The 18,082-nt window shown below is 38.4% G+C and overlaps 1 protein-coding gene across 2 annotated transcripts in view; it reads left to right on the top strand.

The window, feature by feature from the left end:
• Positions 1 to 18,082, top strand: part of kif6 (kinesin family member 6) — a 54,147-nt gene that overhangs the window by 23,086 nt on the left and 12,979 nt on the right. For both annotated transcript variants that reach the window (XM_069536057.1, XM_069536056.1), the window contains exons 12-14: positions 918 to 1,080; positions 7,487 to 7,681; positions 17,317 to 17,419. In XM_069536057.1, coding sequence (XP_069392158.1) covers positions 918 to 1,080; positions 7,487 to 7,681; positions 17,317 to 17,419 — 461 coding nt within the window. The remainder of the gene's footprint in view (positions 1 to 917; positions 1,081 to 7,486; positions 7,682 to 17,316; positions 17,420 to 18,082) is intronic.

The following is an 18,082-nucleotide window of genomic DNA, read 5'->3' as shown; positions in this document are numbered from 1 at the left end:
TCCTGTTCAGTTTACATTCCTCTGAGCATCACCCCAATCACACTCCACTGATTCTGTAGGAATTTGGATCTGGTTTAAATTTGATTTTCCTCTTCTTTGTTCTCAATGCTGTTCAAATACCAGAGTGCGTGCCTTCAGTTTTATCTTTTGATTAATGTGACCTTATATGTGTAGTGTGACCTCCGTCATTTAGCACTTTGTGTACAACTGAAAATGTATCTTTGAACCTGGAAAACGTCAGCCCAAAACTCGAGCGTCAGAGTGCTTCCATATATGCCCATTAAAACCTCTGAGACCATCCTCCCTACTCAGCTCCACCGTTCTTCTCCGTTGTATCTGCTCCATGCAGAAAAAACTCAGAAGCTTTAACACGATTCCCACCTGTGTGTAAAGTTGGAAAATCACTGAGTTATATTGCAGACAGGGAAAAGAGGGGTTTTTATTTAATGTTAAAGGAATATCACAGAATACTTCTTAGGGTGGTAACATGCTGCATTTTCCAGCTTCTTCACATACTTGAGATTCAATGGTTGTTTAGATGTTTTTCCCTAGAGCAACTCCACCTGTATTAGACAGCAGGCTGTTCTTTTCCTGTAAAAGGTTATTGAGCAAAGAGTTTTTGGAAATATTAATTCCATCATATGACTAAATGTGACTTTAGGCAATTAGTAAGAACAACCCAATTTAATTCTTTAAAATAATACAACCACACATACAAGAATGTGAAGCAACCGTCAGTTCACCAAAGTTGAACCTCATTCAAAGACATGCTGGAATTTGCTTTACCACAGGAAGTCAAGTTTTATTAGCTTTCTCTCTTGAAGAGATTGGAAGTAAACCAGGAGGCAAAGGTTCGCCACTGATTCATTTGCGTAGGTGACTGGCCAGTGAATGTTTCTTTTATATTTTTCATACAGGAAATGATTCTGGACAAGCAGCGTGGCGGGAACAAGCGCAGTGATGGGAAAGCATCACCAGCAGCAACAGTGAGTGAAGAAGTAATTCAAGACAACCACCCCAGCAGTTCAACACAAGTGACCAAATTGAAGGAGATGCTGACTCAGCGTGATAATGAAATCAGTATCCTTTGACATCATGCAACCAACTTTGAGGACATAGTACATCTGACAATGCAGACTTTTCTCATGCATCAGTATGTTGAGGTAATGGGTTATATAGTTAGTCAGACAAATTATTATTTTAGAGTTATTTATACATTTTCATAGTATAGTCTATTTCTTATCACAAGAGAAATCAGTAGCTGTCATGAAATCTTTTGGAATTTTTGATTTGTTTTTTATTCAAGAACTGAAGAAATGTAAAAAGGTACATTTAAAAGAAGCAGCAGACTACATTTGTCTCAGTGGAAGCACAGCTCAGTCTACAACCTCCCCAGATGAATGGTGGAGTTAGCAGTGATGAGGAATGCATTGTGTATGGGATTGAAATTCCACATTAGGGGAAAAATGGGGAAAAATCTACAAAAATAAATGGAGTGGGGTATGTTTCAACTCAAATATGCGTCTGCACTCACTTCCTAATCACACTTACTGTTGAGAAAGGTATTAATTCTAAAGCGCCTGTGTTATTGCATAGTTGGATTACAGCACTTCACACACATGCATTTGAAAGTGCAAGTAATCTTGTATTCAAAGCAAATATGAAATTATGTTTTAATGTGTTTGTTCGGATCGGTCTTTATCTAATGACTGCAGTTAATCATAATTATGTTTTTTCACATTTGAATATTATATTTCTAATGGCTTTATTGGATCGGTCCCTCTCGCTGTGGCTTGTCATTAGATCATGGCATATTAGTAGGAAAATTGAGATGTCTGGTTGATTATTTAGCCACAAAAACCTCAGCTCAAAAATAAAGTGAATTTTATCCTGCTCTTTGTAGATTTTTCCTCTGAAAATGTCATACACTGGTTTTCACATAATGTAAATATAATTGCCAAAATTGCTATAGTGCGTGTTTAAAAGCACATATTTCAGCTCGTAATGCAAACACTCCGGTGACCGCGTCGCTTTTATGTTCTTTTACTGTGAAGCTTGTATATAAGGTTGCAGTAGCCTAAACTGGTGGTGGAGGTGGTCTGTCTATAGCATGTAACACTATAGTGTTGGTTGACCCCCGCCTCTCAGGGGTGACATCATTTCCACACAGACCCCTGACGACTATATCACATCATTTCTGACTGAAGTTTGTATCTACAAGTGAAATCACGTCACCTCTTCTCTGCTTAAACCTTTACTGGAAGCCTTGCTTCTGTTTGACTGTTGCCAGACTGACGCTGAGTCCTCGCTGGGTTAATTATGGGAGAGTCCCCTGTAAAACAAAAGGGTGTATCTCGACCCTCTGTCCCTGTGTGTTCCCATTAATGACTGACTCCTCACAGGAGTGGGGCAGCTGGTAACACTTAGCCGAGTCTGCTGGGGTGATGGCACATGCACTGCTCGCATGATGATAGAGCAACACGGAGAACTAACGAGCACTACTGACTTCAAGGAGTAACATTGCATATGCATTAGTAACGCTGGGTAAAAACGATTTGCCCAAATGTCACGTCTTAATGAGTACATTTCAATTTAAGTACCTTGGACTTAGCTTTGCGGTCGTGACATAAAGAGGCTCGACAGTAGTAAGCTGTTCATTTATTTAATTTAACGACTGAAGTAGAACATAAATGTAAATATTGTCTAATGGCAGTGATGCAAGGCCATAAAAACTCAATTTTCAGGTAGAAAAATATGAATGGTCATATTCACAACCAGCAAATTATTCCATTTTATATTCTCTCGGCCTTCATGGGCTGTGGAAGTTATTCAAGAACGATTTGGCAAATACCATGTCACAATTACATAGTTGATGTGGTGCATAAGGTAACTCACAGTGTGTGTACTACACTGGCAAAGAGTGACTGGGTTCTCCTAATGACTTCAACCATTGTTCATTGTAAGATTTTACATAGAGAAATAAATGCTTTAAAAAAATCGAGTAAGTAAAAATGATACCATAAAACATGTTACTTAAAGATGCCACAGTTTCCTCTACAGAAAAATTATTTCAGGAAAAAAATGTTTAATATGTTTAATCATATCTTCTTTCCTCTTTTGAACCTCACAATTCAAAAGATACATCTCCTGGTCTGATGCAACACAAATTCAACAAACTTGATAAGCAATCATCCTCACTGGAGGTATTTTAGTAATCATGAATATGCAGCTATGTTCCCCAATGCCACAATCAAATCACTTGAATCAGCTTTGCAGCTCATCCAGATTGTGAACCATGGATCCATAAAGAAATCTGAACAGAATTTCATGTTGTGAACAACAGTGCAGGGAATAATGATGGTCTGCTGCCTACTGCAATTAGTGTTTGCATGTATGCAAATGAGTGATGATTGAATGAAACTGCCTAAATCTGTATTTTTGCAGAATCAGTTTGTTATAATTATAATCAAATAATAATTTCAATGGCGTGAAGTATAGTTTTGATTTAAAATATAGATTATTACTTCTGTCCTATACCTTCTAGTGCTCTGTTGATATAGACAGTGAAGTTAGCATTGGCATATCTTAGTTTCCTCTGCCAAAGAGGTTATGGTTTCATTGCAGTTGTTTGTTAGTTTGCAGCAGTACACCAACGGACGGACTGCCATGAATCTTGATGGAAGGATGTGGCATGAGACAGGGAAGAACCCATTTCATGTTGTTGTGGATTCAGATCAGAGGTCAGATCGAGGAACTGTAACATTGTGAGATAGAGCATTTTGCAACATTTTATCTGAATTCTTAGAGAATCATGTGCAAATCTTGAAAAAGTCAGACATATTTAGGGGACTTATATCAATGAGTGTGTGAAATGTGGTGCAGCTTGATTGAATTTAAGGGGATTGTTGGGCCTTGGCAGAGGTTTATGTGCTACTGAATGCCAAAGTTGTCTTTACAACTGGCTTTAGTCTAGTGTTTTCAGATCTCTGCGCATTGTCCAAGTAACTGCCTTGGACTTCTGTTATGTTTTTCATCTAAAATAAGTGGTGTTTTCTTCTTGGAAACAATATAGAGCGCTCAAATTCAGTTGATTTGTTAATGCTGTCTGTCGTCTCTCCTTGTAAAATATTAGGTGTTTTGTAATAACCTCTGTAAAGCCCACTGCTGATGCTGGCCAGAGATCACTGATTACAGCTCTCATGGCCTCGTCGGTTAAACGTGGACATGTTGATAAGCCCAGCGTAATGAAGTGCTGGAGATGAGGACAACATGATACTGCACGTCAAACTGAGTGTTGTTTTCAGAGGCAATGCAGTGACCAGGAGGTGGTGGGTATATGGTGAGTGTAGAAAGTGCACGGCTGCCACACCACAGACAGGGATTTACATTGATAGCTATGTCTTGGCTGGTTTACAAAAACTCCTTTCAGGGAAGGATTGTGGTTTTTGTTGAATGTAAGTAAACATGTTGTGAAGAAGGAGCATGAGCCCATAGAACTGAGGTCAAGTTGATGGGTCCATTTGTAACTTATTGCATGGGTAGCCATGGAGGTCAGAATTCCTATTACCACTAGAGGGCTTTGAGCATAAATATATGTTATTGTACATTATTATATGTATATATATATTTAATGTTTTTTCCAGAAATGACAAATGATGATAATTTCTTTGCTCAACGGTCTTGTGGTTTTTGAGATTTCTTGTTTTGAACAAAATGTTGGAAAAACAGCATTAGATCATCCAAGATCCTAAATCCTGAGAGTACGGGCAAAGATGTAGTAAAAAATACTGGTTCAAATTCTTTTCACTAAAAGACACTAAACTATGGAGAAGTAGGGTCACCAAAATCAATACACACATAAATGGTCTCCTCCTGGTCAGACTACAACTCTCACGTCGCCTTGGCATAAATTGGTTACCCTATAATCTACATGGGTAGAGTTATTAAATACTAGTTATAAAAAAGATCCTTAAAACAGCTACTGATTTGTTAATACTAACTTCACTACAATCAGTCATTTAGACTTTATTTACACAGCACTTTTCATATAAATTAAATGTAACATAAAACACATAAAAACATCCCCAAGCCCACTCTTGAAGAAACTCCCAGTAGTTTTTATTTTTAAGACTCTGCATTGCTCCTCTCGTGCTGAATTTGGAATCTAACATCTAAAGATGAGGACAACGAGCCACGATGGACACTGTATCTTTGCCAGCTGTGCTAATTTCACCAGCATTGTCTCTCTGTGCTGTGATGTCTGCTTTATTGGACAGTTTCACAGTGAGTGACGAGACAGATGAGAAGGGGAGATTGAATGCACATGAGTTTGACAACAACAGTAGAGAACGTGGCATGTGAAGCAGCCTACAGATCTAATGTATCCCTGAAGAAAATAGTCACCATACACAAATCTACTGTTCAGCATGAATGAAGATATAAGACGCCAGAAATGACAATAATGGAAAAACCTGTTGTACAACAGTCTGAAGTAATGGCTTGTATAAAACAATGACATAGGACTTGGCCTTTGTAGGTTATTTGGAACTGTGTAGGTTTGAGATTTTGGCAGCATTAAGACAACTGCATAGTTGGTTTGTAATCGGAGACTCGGGTTCCTTCATGTTATTGTTTCCACTGACATCCCCTTTGTAATGGCTGACAGGAATATAAATTAACTTCTCAAGCTCCTTCAAAACGACGTCCATTCATCATCCAAAATGATGACTGTCTTTTTTTCTTTGAGAAAATTATCTGCTGACCACCAAGTTTAACTCTGGCCATTGCTCAAATGTCTGTGAATCTCATGATAGCCATGCTTGATGAGCAGACGAAAGTGTTGACTCTAAATTATGGGTTGTGATGAGGCCATTAAACACACATCCATCCATAGTGGAAAAACAGCTGGCAGGGGCTGAATGAATATTTTATGAGTATTGTTTTATTCATGAAGGCAATGTATATGACGATCAAAACTGAAGGGGTATGCTTCTTACAGGAATTACTTCAACTAAGCTTTTGGTCACATTTTTCTTTATACAGTTTTTTCATCCAATTCAATTTCTTACAGTGATATTTCCTATGATGATATTTTTTATAGTAGTTCTTTTTGCAAAATAAAAATGCTTGTCAGATCAGGAGAGGCTTCAACTGAAGAATGAACACATTTTATTATTATTTTACACACATGCACATTAAGATATAAGAGTGATGTGATACATTCTTTATGATGTCATAAAGGTTATAAGGGGGTGTGGCCGCGGGTGGCAGTAATGCACCTCGGCATTAGTTTCAACCTGCTTATTAACCGAACAAAGATGTAGAAGAAGAAGAAGAAAAAGAAGGGGTCTAGACATTGGTGGTGGTTGATGGGACGTAGAAAATGTTAAGAATCTGATGAGTGTTGGATTAGTTTGGCTTGACCAGGGCTCTAAATATGGAGGCAGGAGGTGACTGAAGAGGAGGTTTTACAGCAGAGACATGATTGGCTGATTGAGAGTATGGCATAATTGGATTAATGCAAACATCCAACAGTCAGCTGATTACATGTGGTGGACAGAGTGAAAGAGAATGAGGGGACAATAAGAAAGTCTTCTTATTGTCCCCTCATTCACCTCATTCTCTTTCACTCTGAAAGTCTTCTTATTGTACTTCACGCTTAGCTTCAATACATAAACTAAAATCTTTGCCAGCGATATCTTATCCTGTCAGTGTTGGCAGCAGCAGTGTGTTCTGTTATCCACTAAGTCATTCTACAAGTGGTGCGCTGAGGAATAGCAACCGGGCGTCTTTTTGATAATCAAATCTGAAAGCGCTGAACGAAACTGTGCTGTGTCTTTTCCATTATTGCCAAAAAAATATGTTAGAGAGTCCAGCTGAAAGCAGTTTGAACAGGAGGCAGTTGATCAAACAGAATATTACTGTGTGGAGTTGGAAGCAAAGTATATGTGGAGCAGAGGAAACGATTATAGTAAATTGTCCTAATGCATAGAGACGTCGCACATGGAGAAGTGAGACGTGTCATGGCAATAAAAGTGTGAACAGTATTTGAGCTCCATTTCTTGTCAGGCTTCTCCTGTAGCCACTCAGTTACTCTCTGTCAGACACACACAAGCGCCAGACTCAAGTAGACAAACACATACAACCTCATGGGTGGGAGAAGAGTTCTTGGAATCTTGGCCTGGTGTCTACAACCGCCCTGGCTCCTCCTCTTTCCACTGATTCCTCACAGACCATGTCATCTCCGTGAGCCTGTAAGGTCAAACGCTGATCATGTGTCAGCATCCCGCCATCATTAAAAGCCCTCAATGAAACCTGTTGTTTGTAGGAAATCACTATGGATGCCTTTGGACTTTCTTACTTTCTTTTGCGCTACCTCCTCCTGTTGAGAAAAGTGTCCTCAGATATTTATGTTCAGTGTTATTTAATCGTGCATCATGATTGTGCAGTTGAAAGACAAGTAGAACCCTTAACTGATCGCCTACAGGTATCTTGGTTAAGATGTTGAAGAAGGAGAAGAAAAAGGCCCAGGATGCTGCTGCTCAGCTTGCTAACATCACCAGTGGCCAGACTCTGGCTTCCCAGAGTGCCTCGAGGGTGACAACAGGGCCATTGAGAGAAGACAGCGCAGACACCATTTCCACCAACCATGGAGGACGAGCAGTGCAGTACATGAAAAGAGGTACTATAAGAAGATTTATCTTTCTCTGTGTCTTTTGGAATTCTAATGATTTAATGCAATTTCCTAAAGGCTCCAGATGGTGCGATGAGGATGTGGTGTATCACTCTAAACAATACAAACTGGTGTCTAAATTGGATCATGATATATTTTGGATATGTGGTGCTGCCATTTGTATTATTGTGTCTCTCTTTAAGATGTTCACAGATGGTGTTTGTAGAGTATATGGCCACATAATGAGGACACTGCATTAAAGGGTTGGTTCTGCCAACTTTCTAATCTCTATAAACGGATCTGCATGTGAATACACAGAATCTGTAGACGAGGGACGTTTTTTGAGTGAAGATTTTGGGGCCGAAAATACAGTAACAACGAGTGTTATCTTGCCATGTGGATAGTTTTGCTTGTCAGACTTTGTCTCTACTCTATAGGGCTAATTGAAAAGAAGAGTAACACATATTTATGCTGTAGGTTTTACAAGAAACACACATTTGTTTTTTCTGTTGCTACTGTTCTTTTTATTTGGATGAGAAACGCTTCATGATTACATTCGGCAGTATGGCGGCTCAGTGTTTTTTTCTTATCTCACAGCAGAAATATTCCAGCTGTGAACTCTGTCCATGGCCTCTCTGTATGGAGTAAGCATGTCCTCTCTCTGTTTGGATTAAGGTACAGGCTAATACTGCTAAGAAATGGAATTGGCCATCATACTGCACTGTGGCTGCTCATTGCTACTTAATAGTTCGACTGGGGGAAATACATTGCATGGGGAATAATAAAGTACTAATAACAATAATAATTTTCATGCCTCTATTAAACGTGACAGTCCGTCACTCTGAGCTGGAAGAGTTTGTGATAAATGAGGTGCTAGGAAAATAGTGAGTGATCTCTCTTGATTGGAATGTGGGCAGTTCATTGTGGTCCTGCTGATTTTCAGCGTGCCTGTTGAGGTCGTCTGTGGGGTTAGGACAAATCCTTGATTTCTGGATTTTACTGAGTGGTGAACAGTCTGATGTCCTGGAGCTCTCTGGCTTATTTCTAAACAATGTCATCAGTGGGATTGCGTGTGTTTAGGAGGTTTCTTTGGAGGTCATTCAAGTGGCCCAGTATCGTCATGTCAGCCAAGCACATCAGACAGTTAAGTAAATTAAACCTGTTGGTTGTTGCTGATGAAAAGCTGATGAGTTAGTTTAAAACCTATAATACTCAGTGGAACATGAAGCAGGGACCAGGGCCCAAAAATGTTGCAGTGTAAACACAGAAGACACCATTCCGAGGTCACTGGAATAGCAACTCAGATTCACAATGTTTAAGAAAATGTTGGTTTCATGTAGGCAGCATCTCCTCACAAAACGTTTACTATCAGATAAATCTACTGTGGTCACTTCTACAGTCACATTGTTGTGACTGCAGCTTTTGGCCAGGAGGAGATAGGTCAGGTTTTGCATTTTTGATTTGTAGTGTCTATGTTCTAGAAAATCAAGGGCTGGTTCTTATTTTCTTTGGACTTTTCTTGGCTTGTTTAATCGTATCAATGGTTACGAATCTACATCTGCGTTAATCTTAGGGTCGTGATACAAAGTACTCCTCAAAAGGGTTTTAGATTTTTAATTTACCAAGTGATCAATGCAGACTAGTTGTTAAAAACCACAGGGTGGCTCTTGTCTGGCAAATCAGGTTCGCAGCCCAGGCCTCTCGTGATATCTTCAGGACACAGATGCAGAAGCAGTTAAATACGTCATACCTTTCGTAGGTCTAGTAACTGGCATATTACTGTTACATGGTCTTAAATTGAGTGTCACCAGTGTTGCAGTTAGTTAAGTTATCTTCTTGTAGTTTTGCCACGGCAGGTTTGAGTTAATGAAGTCACTGAACTGAAATGGAAATGAAGACCCAGAGATTGTTGAGTAGAAGTAGAAGAGACATGACGCTGAACTTTGTTTTGGATGGTCTGTCCACTCCTTTAGAAAGGAATTTTTAGTTAAGTTCTTATGGGCAGCTGAGTTTGAGGGTGTATATCTGCCAGACACAGGCTCTGGGTACATCCAGGTCTTGTAGGACCCTTGTCCCTCAATGTGGCGGTTGCTAAAAGTCAAGCCAATCAAGCTTTGAGACATTCCCTTTAGCCGGCATTAGTGTTTATTTGGCTTTTCCTGTTTAGTTTTGGTTAAGTGGAGCCTAAAGTGTGATGATAAACCTGAGCCCTCATAACGAGCTTGGTCGTAGCCAACGGGCACAGCAGTATGAGCCAGCAACTCATCAGACTGAGGCTGCACTCCTGTCTGCGCTAACCACAGCTCCCTCATCCTCCTCGACATTTTTGTGTAATGGTGCCCAGTGTGGTAATAAGGCCAGCGAAGCGGTAATTGCAAACAGGGTCTCTGAAAGAAGATTCTATTAAAAAACAAACACATGTTTGAACCTAGTCCAGTCAGAATTACTAAGCGGATTAGTCACTCATCAAGGGGACAATGAGGAGCACTGTGATAGATGGCTATTAAGCTGTGGTAACTGATAAATGATGCACCATATGTATGTCTCTCAAAGTTGTATGTGACCTAATATGATGACCCAGATAAAGAATCATTTGGTTTTTCTAATTTCATAGATTTAACTTCTGCTTGGTTGACCTGTGGTTGTGAGACATCTTCTGCTTCTTGACCACATTCACCAAAAGCTCAGACAGTGATGATTCAAATTTGATAAAGCTGCTTCTGTGTTTTTATTTATGGGAGTTGTACACAGTGCACTGCAATATATAGTATTAAGAGATGGTTTACCTTGTATACTTTACTCTACTGCACATTTAGTGGAAATTGATGACAATGAGCATCTGTTGCACCTTAAAACCAGAAACATGAATTCCTATATCATCTATGGAGCTTGAATTTCTCCAATTTTCTAAATGTACTCCAAGCATTGAAATATCGCATGTAATAATATATCATGTAATGTAATAATATATTACATGTAATAATAAATAATTCAGCTGGATAATAATCAAATGAGATTTCAAATGAGTCTTTTACTTTCTAACTCCCAAACAAGTTACTATAAAGAATTGTCTCGGCTCTGACCCTATTACTTGAGTCCCTGAATTAACAATGAAGAAAATAGGTTTTGGCAACATCACCCAATAAGTTAGCAAAACTGGACTCAGATGAAATTATTATTATATTTTATTATATTATATTATATTATACAAATAAAAAAGTAGACATGGTAAACAGGCTCTAAGAGGATTTTGACATAGGGACACTGCTAAATCTACATTATTATCCACTGACTTAGTTTTGTTTTGTTTAGTTTGACATATATACATACGTCTTATTTGAAAACCACACCCAATTACGACAAAATTAAATACAAAAACTTTTAAAATATTCAATTAGGGTTGTATATTAGTATAAACAAGATAATTGGACATATATTCATCACTACACTTTCATTTATGAACTGCTAACAACATAGACAGTGTTTCCCAGTGAAGATCTACGGCACATATAATATCATCTCATAAATCGCAGTACTGCACTTTGAGTTTCTGGACTCATCACTTAGCCATTAGTTTGAGTTACGGACAATCTACATCAAAAGGAAGATGTGAGCATTGCATAAGCACAACCATAGCATGCAGTCCATTTAGTCTGCACTAACTCCATTTGACCATCTGTGTCCTCAGAACCAGCTGTCCTGACTACAGCTGCCCCTCAGGCTGATTGGACAGTGGCCAGCCAAATAGTCTTCACCCTTCTGACTGCATGCAGACATTTGCTGATCAAAATAGTTTGAAGAGTTATTTTGTTCTTTCCATTTCCCTGCCAATGTCACATTTCCGTCCACATTAAGTGTGGATCACTACCAGAGCATATGGATAAATGTAGCAGGTGTAGCTTACAACAATTGCATGTCACCTCCAAATCAGATTTTATCTGTAGCCTCTGAGACCTGACACAGATGATGCGTTTTTGAGTTGTATTATCAAACGTCCTTCCATCCATCAACCATCCATCCGTAATCTTTATCCTTTGAGGGTCACTGGAACGGGGATAGAATCAATCCCAGTTGACATCGGGAAAGAGCTGGGGTATAGTTATGTATAATCACACATGATGTAGTAGTTTTCATCAACTTGACAAGTATAGGATCACATATTTAATCTCTTGTGTATATTGGGCTCATCATGCAACTAACCAATCAGAGTGCTATCTCCCACTCATGTTAGAAGCCAGGTGCCCCTGTACCACGGTGGATTGCTATCATAAGGGTGGATTTGTAGGTGGGAGGAAGGAACACTTCTCTAAAGGGAAACAGATTCAATTTACCATGATAATGTGCACTGCACCTTCACCTTCAGACCAGGTTTTTATTGGTCATAAGCATTTCTGTTCACTGTCTCGAGACAGCAGTGCATCAACAAGGCATCTGACCACAACTTACTTTAAGACCAGCCAGCCTAAGATCGCTCAGCAGGGTGCAGGTGCATTTGCCATTTAAACAACGTGGGCACTGGACGAAAAATATGAAACTATCAAAGACACTTCTGTCACACTTTGGTGCCACTTTGTGCCATCTTCCACCATGAGTGAGATGGGGTCCATTACGTCAACGTGTGAGCACAGAGAATCAAAGACACATTTTTCTAAAAGAGATGTTGAGGATCATGTTTAAACAAATTAAGTTTCAAGCAGAAATGATTCCTCTCAGTCTATACTAGGAACAGGCTCATACTATAATAATCTTTTTTCCCCAGTAGCTTCTGTTATGACTAAATACTAAATTGTAATGTTTGAAATAGTGCCAGTCATTCGGTTTTAAACCCAGTGACTCATTGACCCCAACAGTGAATGAATCACTCAAGACTGCTCACATTTGCTATGATTGTGGTTATTCCTCAACTTTGTCTCTTTTCCCACATACCAATAATGTAAGGCAGTCGTTAAGATGTTTGTGTTTGCTGAGCGTGAAGATGAGTGTAACACAGGAAAAATCCTAAATATGACACTGACAAACTCCAAGTAATTATGACTGGGCTTTGTTGCTGGGTCGTAAGTTCTTGAGAAAAATGTGAGATAATTAGCGTCACTAATTTCAACATTGCTTTGGAGTCGTGAACTGAGGTGGTGTTAACAGAGGACATCACTCATAAACCAGATTATACATTAACTACATTAGGTGCATTTGCCAAAAATGTTGGTGCTGTATGTTATTGTCCAGTTTGTTGTGGAAAATTTGCTCTCCCCCTTCCAAACTCCCAGATCCTGGAGTCCCCTGTGAGCAGTTACATGTCTGCTCTGGAATGTTCCTCCACTTTTCTCATACTTCATGAGAAATTTCCGCCTCTTTCTCCATCAGCTGTTAACCAGCAGGGAAATCTTGATGCCCTCTGGGAACCAACAGCCTTTAACAACATATCGAGCTGTTCCAGAGATCAGAGAGGGTCAGAGGATATACTATGTACATGCCTCTGACTTTAACAATTCTAAAGCACACCTTGTGTCTGGGATTCTTTTCAGTTTTTTTGCAAGAAGCCATTACAATCAATTACATATTGAATTTCCAATAAAAGCTCTGAATGTTCAAAACGTTGTAGGATCACAAAGCTGACACATTTGTTTTGTGCTCTACACAGTATTGTATATGTTATGTTTCACATCTGGAGTGGTGATTTTCTGTGACCCACTTGGAGACTTATAGCCAAACTATATATATATATATATAAAATCATTGTTTAGTCTCTCTAATTCAAAACAATTGCAATTGCAAACAATGCACTACAAGCATATTTTCCTCATGCTCAATGGTTCACTGAATACTTATGTATGTTTTAATGTAGGTTTAATCTGAGCATCCTGCTGTTGCCAACAGCCTCTATGGTTACAGTGAGGGTAATCGCTGTCCCCTGAAGATTAACTGTAAATGTAATGATGATGACCTTTCCATGGAAACCATTCCTGTTTACTGAATGGCAGAGAAACTCTTTCCATATACATCCTTTTGTATGGGCTTTTACCTTCACCAACAAAGTAAACTGTGGACATGAGGGAGTTTTTCTTCTTTTTCTGATGACCACTGTCTCTGTTGAAACTGTCTGCGCACATTACAGGATTTGGATTTCCTCATAGTCAATTTCTACTATGTGCAATGTAAATTGCAAACAGACCTCTCCGAGCCTGAGATACTTCTGTGAGCTGTTCTGACGCCAATTTATGGTCTGTTTTCACAGCTACAGATGGTCTGTTATCTTTCTCTATGACTGTTGTTTTAGTGTAAAAAGATGGCTAATGAATCGACAAGGTGTTCCTGTTGTAATTCAGTCTAAAGGAGACTTGAGACTTACAGAGACAGTTAGATCTTAACATAAATTCTGCTTGCATGTAATGAGACGCTGATGATTCTAGCAGGCCCTCCTCACATTTCTGTCATCTTACCAGAAGCCAATAACCAAGACAAAAGGGACATCTCAGAAAGTCAGATACTACTGGCCCCTGTAGGACACCACATATGCAGTTACCTTGAAGTATTGCTCTATTTCAATCAAGCTAACAAATTGTAACTTCTTCTGTCAACAGCTGAAGTAAGACATTCTTCTTCTCCTAATAAATTGATGGAACACTGTGGTCATACATCACTTTGCCGGTATTTGATTTCTAAAATTTGTTGAAGCAGCAACAATATTGACAGCATATTCCTCCCCTGCGAAACCTCTGTGGTCTGCATGGAAAAGAAGAATTAGGAAACCTGGCTTCAGGTCTATGTGATCTCATTACCCCACAAATTATTTTAGTACAACATAATATGATGTCATATCACTCTCAGAAATTTCAGGAATGTTGCTCTTTACACGAGCCGAATGGAGCGAATTTCCCCCAAAAAAACCCTCAGACTGTTTTGTTGAGGTTGGCTCTTGCAACATATGCCTGCGAGATGCTGGTTTCAATCAGGACTTTCCAAAAATAAAGAAAAAACATTCCTGGCTGTCCAACAATTGATCTCATATGAGTTACCATCCTGTGTGTCCTTGGACATCTTCGACACTCATTTTAACAAGGATGGGATTAATTGTAGATCTTTGTGAAGCTTCAGGGTTTCAGGGAATCTTATGAAATAATGTTGGTTACTATTTTATTATAAGATTAGGTAAAACAATCCAGTGGGGTCTTGCTTACCGGAAAAAGTTTATGAAAATAGTTTTACTGGACATTGAATTTGTCAGGGTGGGGGAGAGAGAGCGAGAAAAGGACAGACATATCTGTGGTTGCTTTTAACACCAGATACTAAAAGTACATCCACACTCTGAAGACTCAATATCACAACAAAGCCACTTATCAAACATGTTTCTCTGAGTATATAAAAAGTGACAAACTGATTATAAGCAGCTTCACACAGCAGTTCAGTGTCTATATACAATGTGGGTCTATTTGTCGAGTGAGTATATCTATTTCATAGCAGATACAGTTGCAATTATGTAGCCTGGACAACACATTTAGTTGATTATGGAAGGAAAAAGAAGTAAATACATACCAGTGAGACATTAGCGAAAATACAGTATTATATTGAGCCTTTCTTCAGCTGTTAATGCACCTTATTTTATTCCAAGATCTTAAAATAGTTAGTAATTGTGTAATATAACAAATAATTGTGGCATGTGCAAAATATAATTATTATTATTATTATTAGAATAATTATTATTGTTCTAATAATAATAATAATAATATGTATAAAGCAAATATTGTCAGCTGACAACTTCAGAGCTTGATGGATATTCTAACTCTTTAAAGCTTTAGATAACGCTCAACAAACATGGGCTTCTATAAGCAACTGACGGAGTGAAGCATATTAATGCCTACAAAGCAGGTGAAGTCTATAAGAAGATATTAAAGCTTTTCCAAGTTGAAATTTCCCCCGTCGTGGTCATTTATTCATGTCCTTAAGAAAAGTCAGTTAAGGTGAACTGTGGAAGATGAAGAAAACCTTTAGCTTTAAAAGGGATGGAAAAAATCCCATATTATTGCAAAGGAACAGTGGCAGTCCATTCCTCTGTGCAGTTTTACTTACCTGCAACCTCATCACAAAAGTCAATGTCTGAAGTCTGCAAAGCAACATCTGGATAAGCCAGAGTTTCTTTGGAAACGTGTGCTGTGGTCATCGGAAAAGCTGTGTTTGTTGTGTTCTACAACAGGACAATGATCTAAAGCAGACCTCACAACACATCAGCCACTATTTCAAGAAACACAAGCTGAAGCTTTTGGAACGACCCTCACATCTAGTGAATATCTGCAATTAGACCCTGTTTGAGCAGAATGGCCTAGTATATCTGATTAAGTAAATTCCTAAATCGACAGTAGAATGACTCAGCTGGCTACAGGGGTGCAAGTTCAAAAAATCTAAAGAAACATTGCATCAAAAGTTTGAAGAAAACTTTGTTTTGAGGTCCATTTGCTTTTGTATTTACTTTTTTTACTATCCAAAAATCAACAAAATATTGAATTTTCTCATTTATTTTTTCATTCAACTGTATGTTGACGTGTGATAAGAGAAACAGCACATGCATAATTAATAATCAGCAACACTAACATCTACGTTCCATTTACTGTAGTAAGCCAGTTCCAGCAGGCCCTGGAACTGTGTTCACTGACTCACTGTAATGGGACACTGAGTATTTCATGCTTTTAGTTCAGCCTATGCTTACACAGTCAGTGCAGTGGAGAACAATGTTGCCTGATGAGGTAAACATAATGTTTTTCCTTTTCTTTTTATATTGTAATTGTTCAGGAAATGTTATGTAAAAAATATGGTCAAAAGTAAAAGAGAAAACATGTTACCTTTGTATGCTTTTATTTCTTTTAAGCAGATGTATAGAGGTTTTTAATGAGAATATAAAGATGTCTATTATATAATATGACTAGCCTTTTAAAAAACAACAACAGGATGTTGTATCAAAAATGATGCGGTTACATGTGGCATGTTGCCAAAGTTAGGTAGGGGGCTCCCACTATATAATGCTGACCTTTTCAGAGTTGCTGTTTATATTTGTGTTTATGTTCGCTCTATGGCAGCCTAATAGTGGTTCAGTTTTGTAATTAGGAATGGGTGGGAGGTCATCTAAATCGGTGGGGCACCAGATCACATCTGGCTGCCAGACGTGGAGTATCTGTGGATGTGGGAACAGCTCAGATCTCACCGTTCAAACCCGCATGACACAGTTTCCAATAGATACTGGTTTTATTTGAGGGGGATGATAATGATGCAGACTTGTTGGGATGGTTGAATTGGTTTTAGCTTATTTAAGGATTGACCCAAATGATTTGAACAGTAGCCTCTGTTTATTAGAAATATTAGAATAAAAATCAGTTAAGGCTGCAGCTATAAGTAATTTAATATATTTCTTTATAAAAAATAATTAATATTTCTTTTTAAAAAACAATAAGAACTATAAAAAAGAGATATATAGTTGGCTCTTAAAATTAAATAACTCCTATTTAGGATATTCAACATTTTGTTGGTTAAATTGCATCTAACGTCTGTCTGAACTACTTCCATTTAGTGTATTTAAGTGCTATCAGGTTTCCTGAAAGCTTTGTGAAATGCAAAACTAGAATAAAAGAATAATCACTCTGGATTTGTTTCTCTCTCAGGTCCTCAGCTGTCGATGGGGAAGCAAGAGGCCTTTGAGACCTTTATAAGAGACCATGATGACTATCTGACGATTGAAGACAACAAGAGCCTGCTCAGACAGAGGTGAGAGACCAGTTGGACAAGTAGTTATTATTCACATTTTCATATTTTGGCTGTTTTGTTCTGCAATAAACATTGATTGCACAGTCATGCTGTATTATGTATTTGTTTTTGTCTCACTCAATATTATTTGCTCATATATTTCAGAGGAACATTTCAGTAGTCAATCTAAGACCCTGTGTAAATCACACACACACATAAACTTCACATCCAATAACACAGCTCCCTTATTCAGTAGTCTCCACAGTGAGCACAATGAGAACGTGTCTTTTTCCATCCCATCAATTGTTGCACCTCTACAATCAATCAAATAAATTATACAAGTTAAAGAATAACTGTGTAATTCTCTGAGGATTTTTCAAAAATGCTGCATTACAGTGAGAGCTGTCAATAAGGCTGGAAAGTCGTCTCCCTTGGGTTACTGAAGAATAAAGTGTAGACCAAGTTTGATAATTATTATTTGGATCAAAAGAACCTGCAGGAGCTGCTAGATTTCATACCAGTATTGATTTTGTTTACATAAAACAAAAACCTTGGATAACCTCTAGTTTTCAATCATGGTAACATATTCCCCTTGTGCCTTTTATATGATACGAGAAAAATATATTCAGTGCCATTGCTGAGTATTTCCATTTAAGCCATTTTAATGCCAAAAGGGGATTTTTT

The sequence above is a fragment of the Paralichthys olivaceus genome, chromosome 12 (assembly GCF_024713975.1).
Source record: "Paralichthys olivaceus isolate ysfri-2021 chromosome 12, ASM2471397v2, whole genome shotgun sequence".
In the NCBI taxonomy this organism is placed as follows: domain Eukaryota; kingdom Metazoa; phylum Chordata; class Actinopteri; order Pleuronectiformes; family Paralichthyidae; genus Paralichthys; species Paralichthys olivaceus.
The sequence above is the reverse complement of the archived record's forward strand: the minus strand, read 5'-3'. Positions and strand labels throughout refer to the sequence as shown.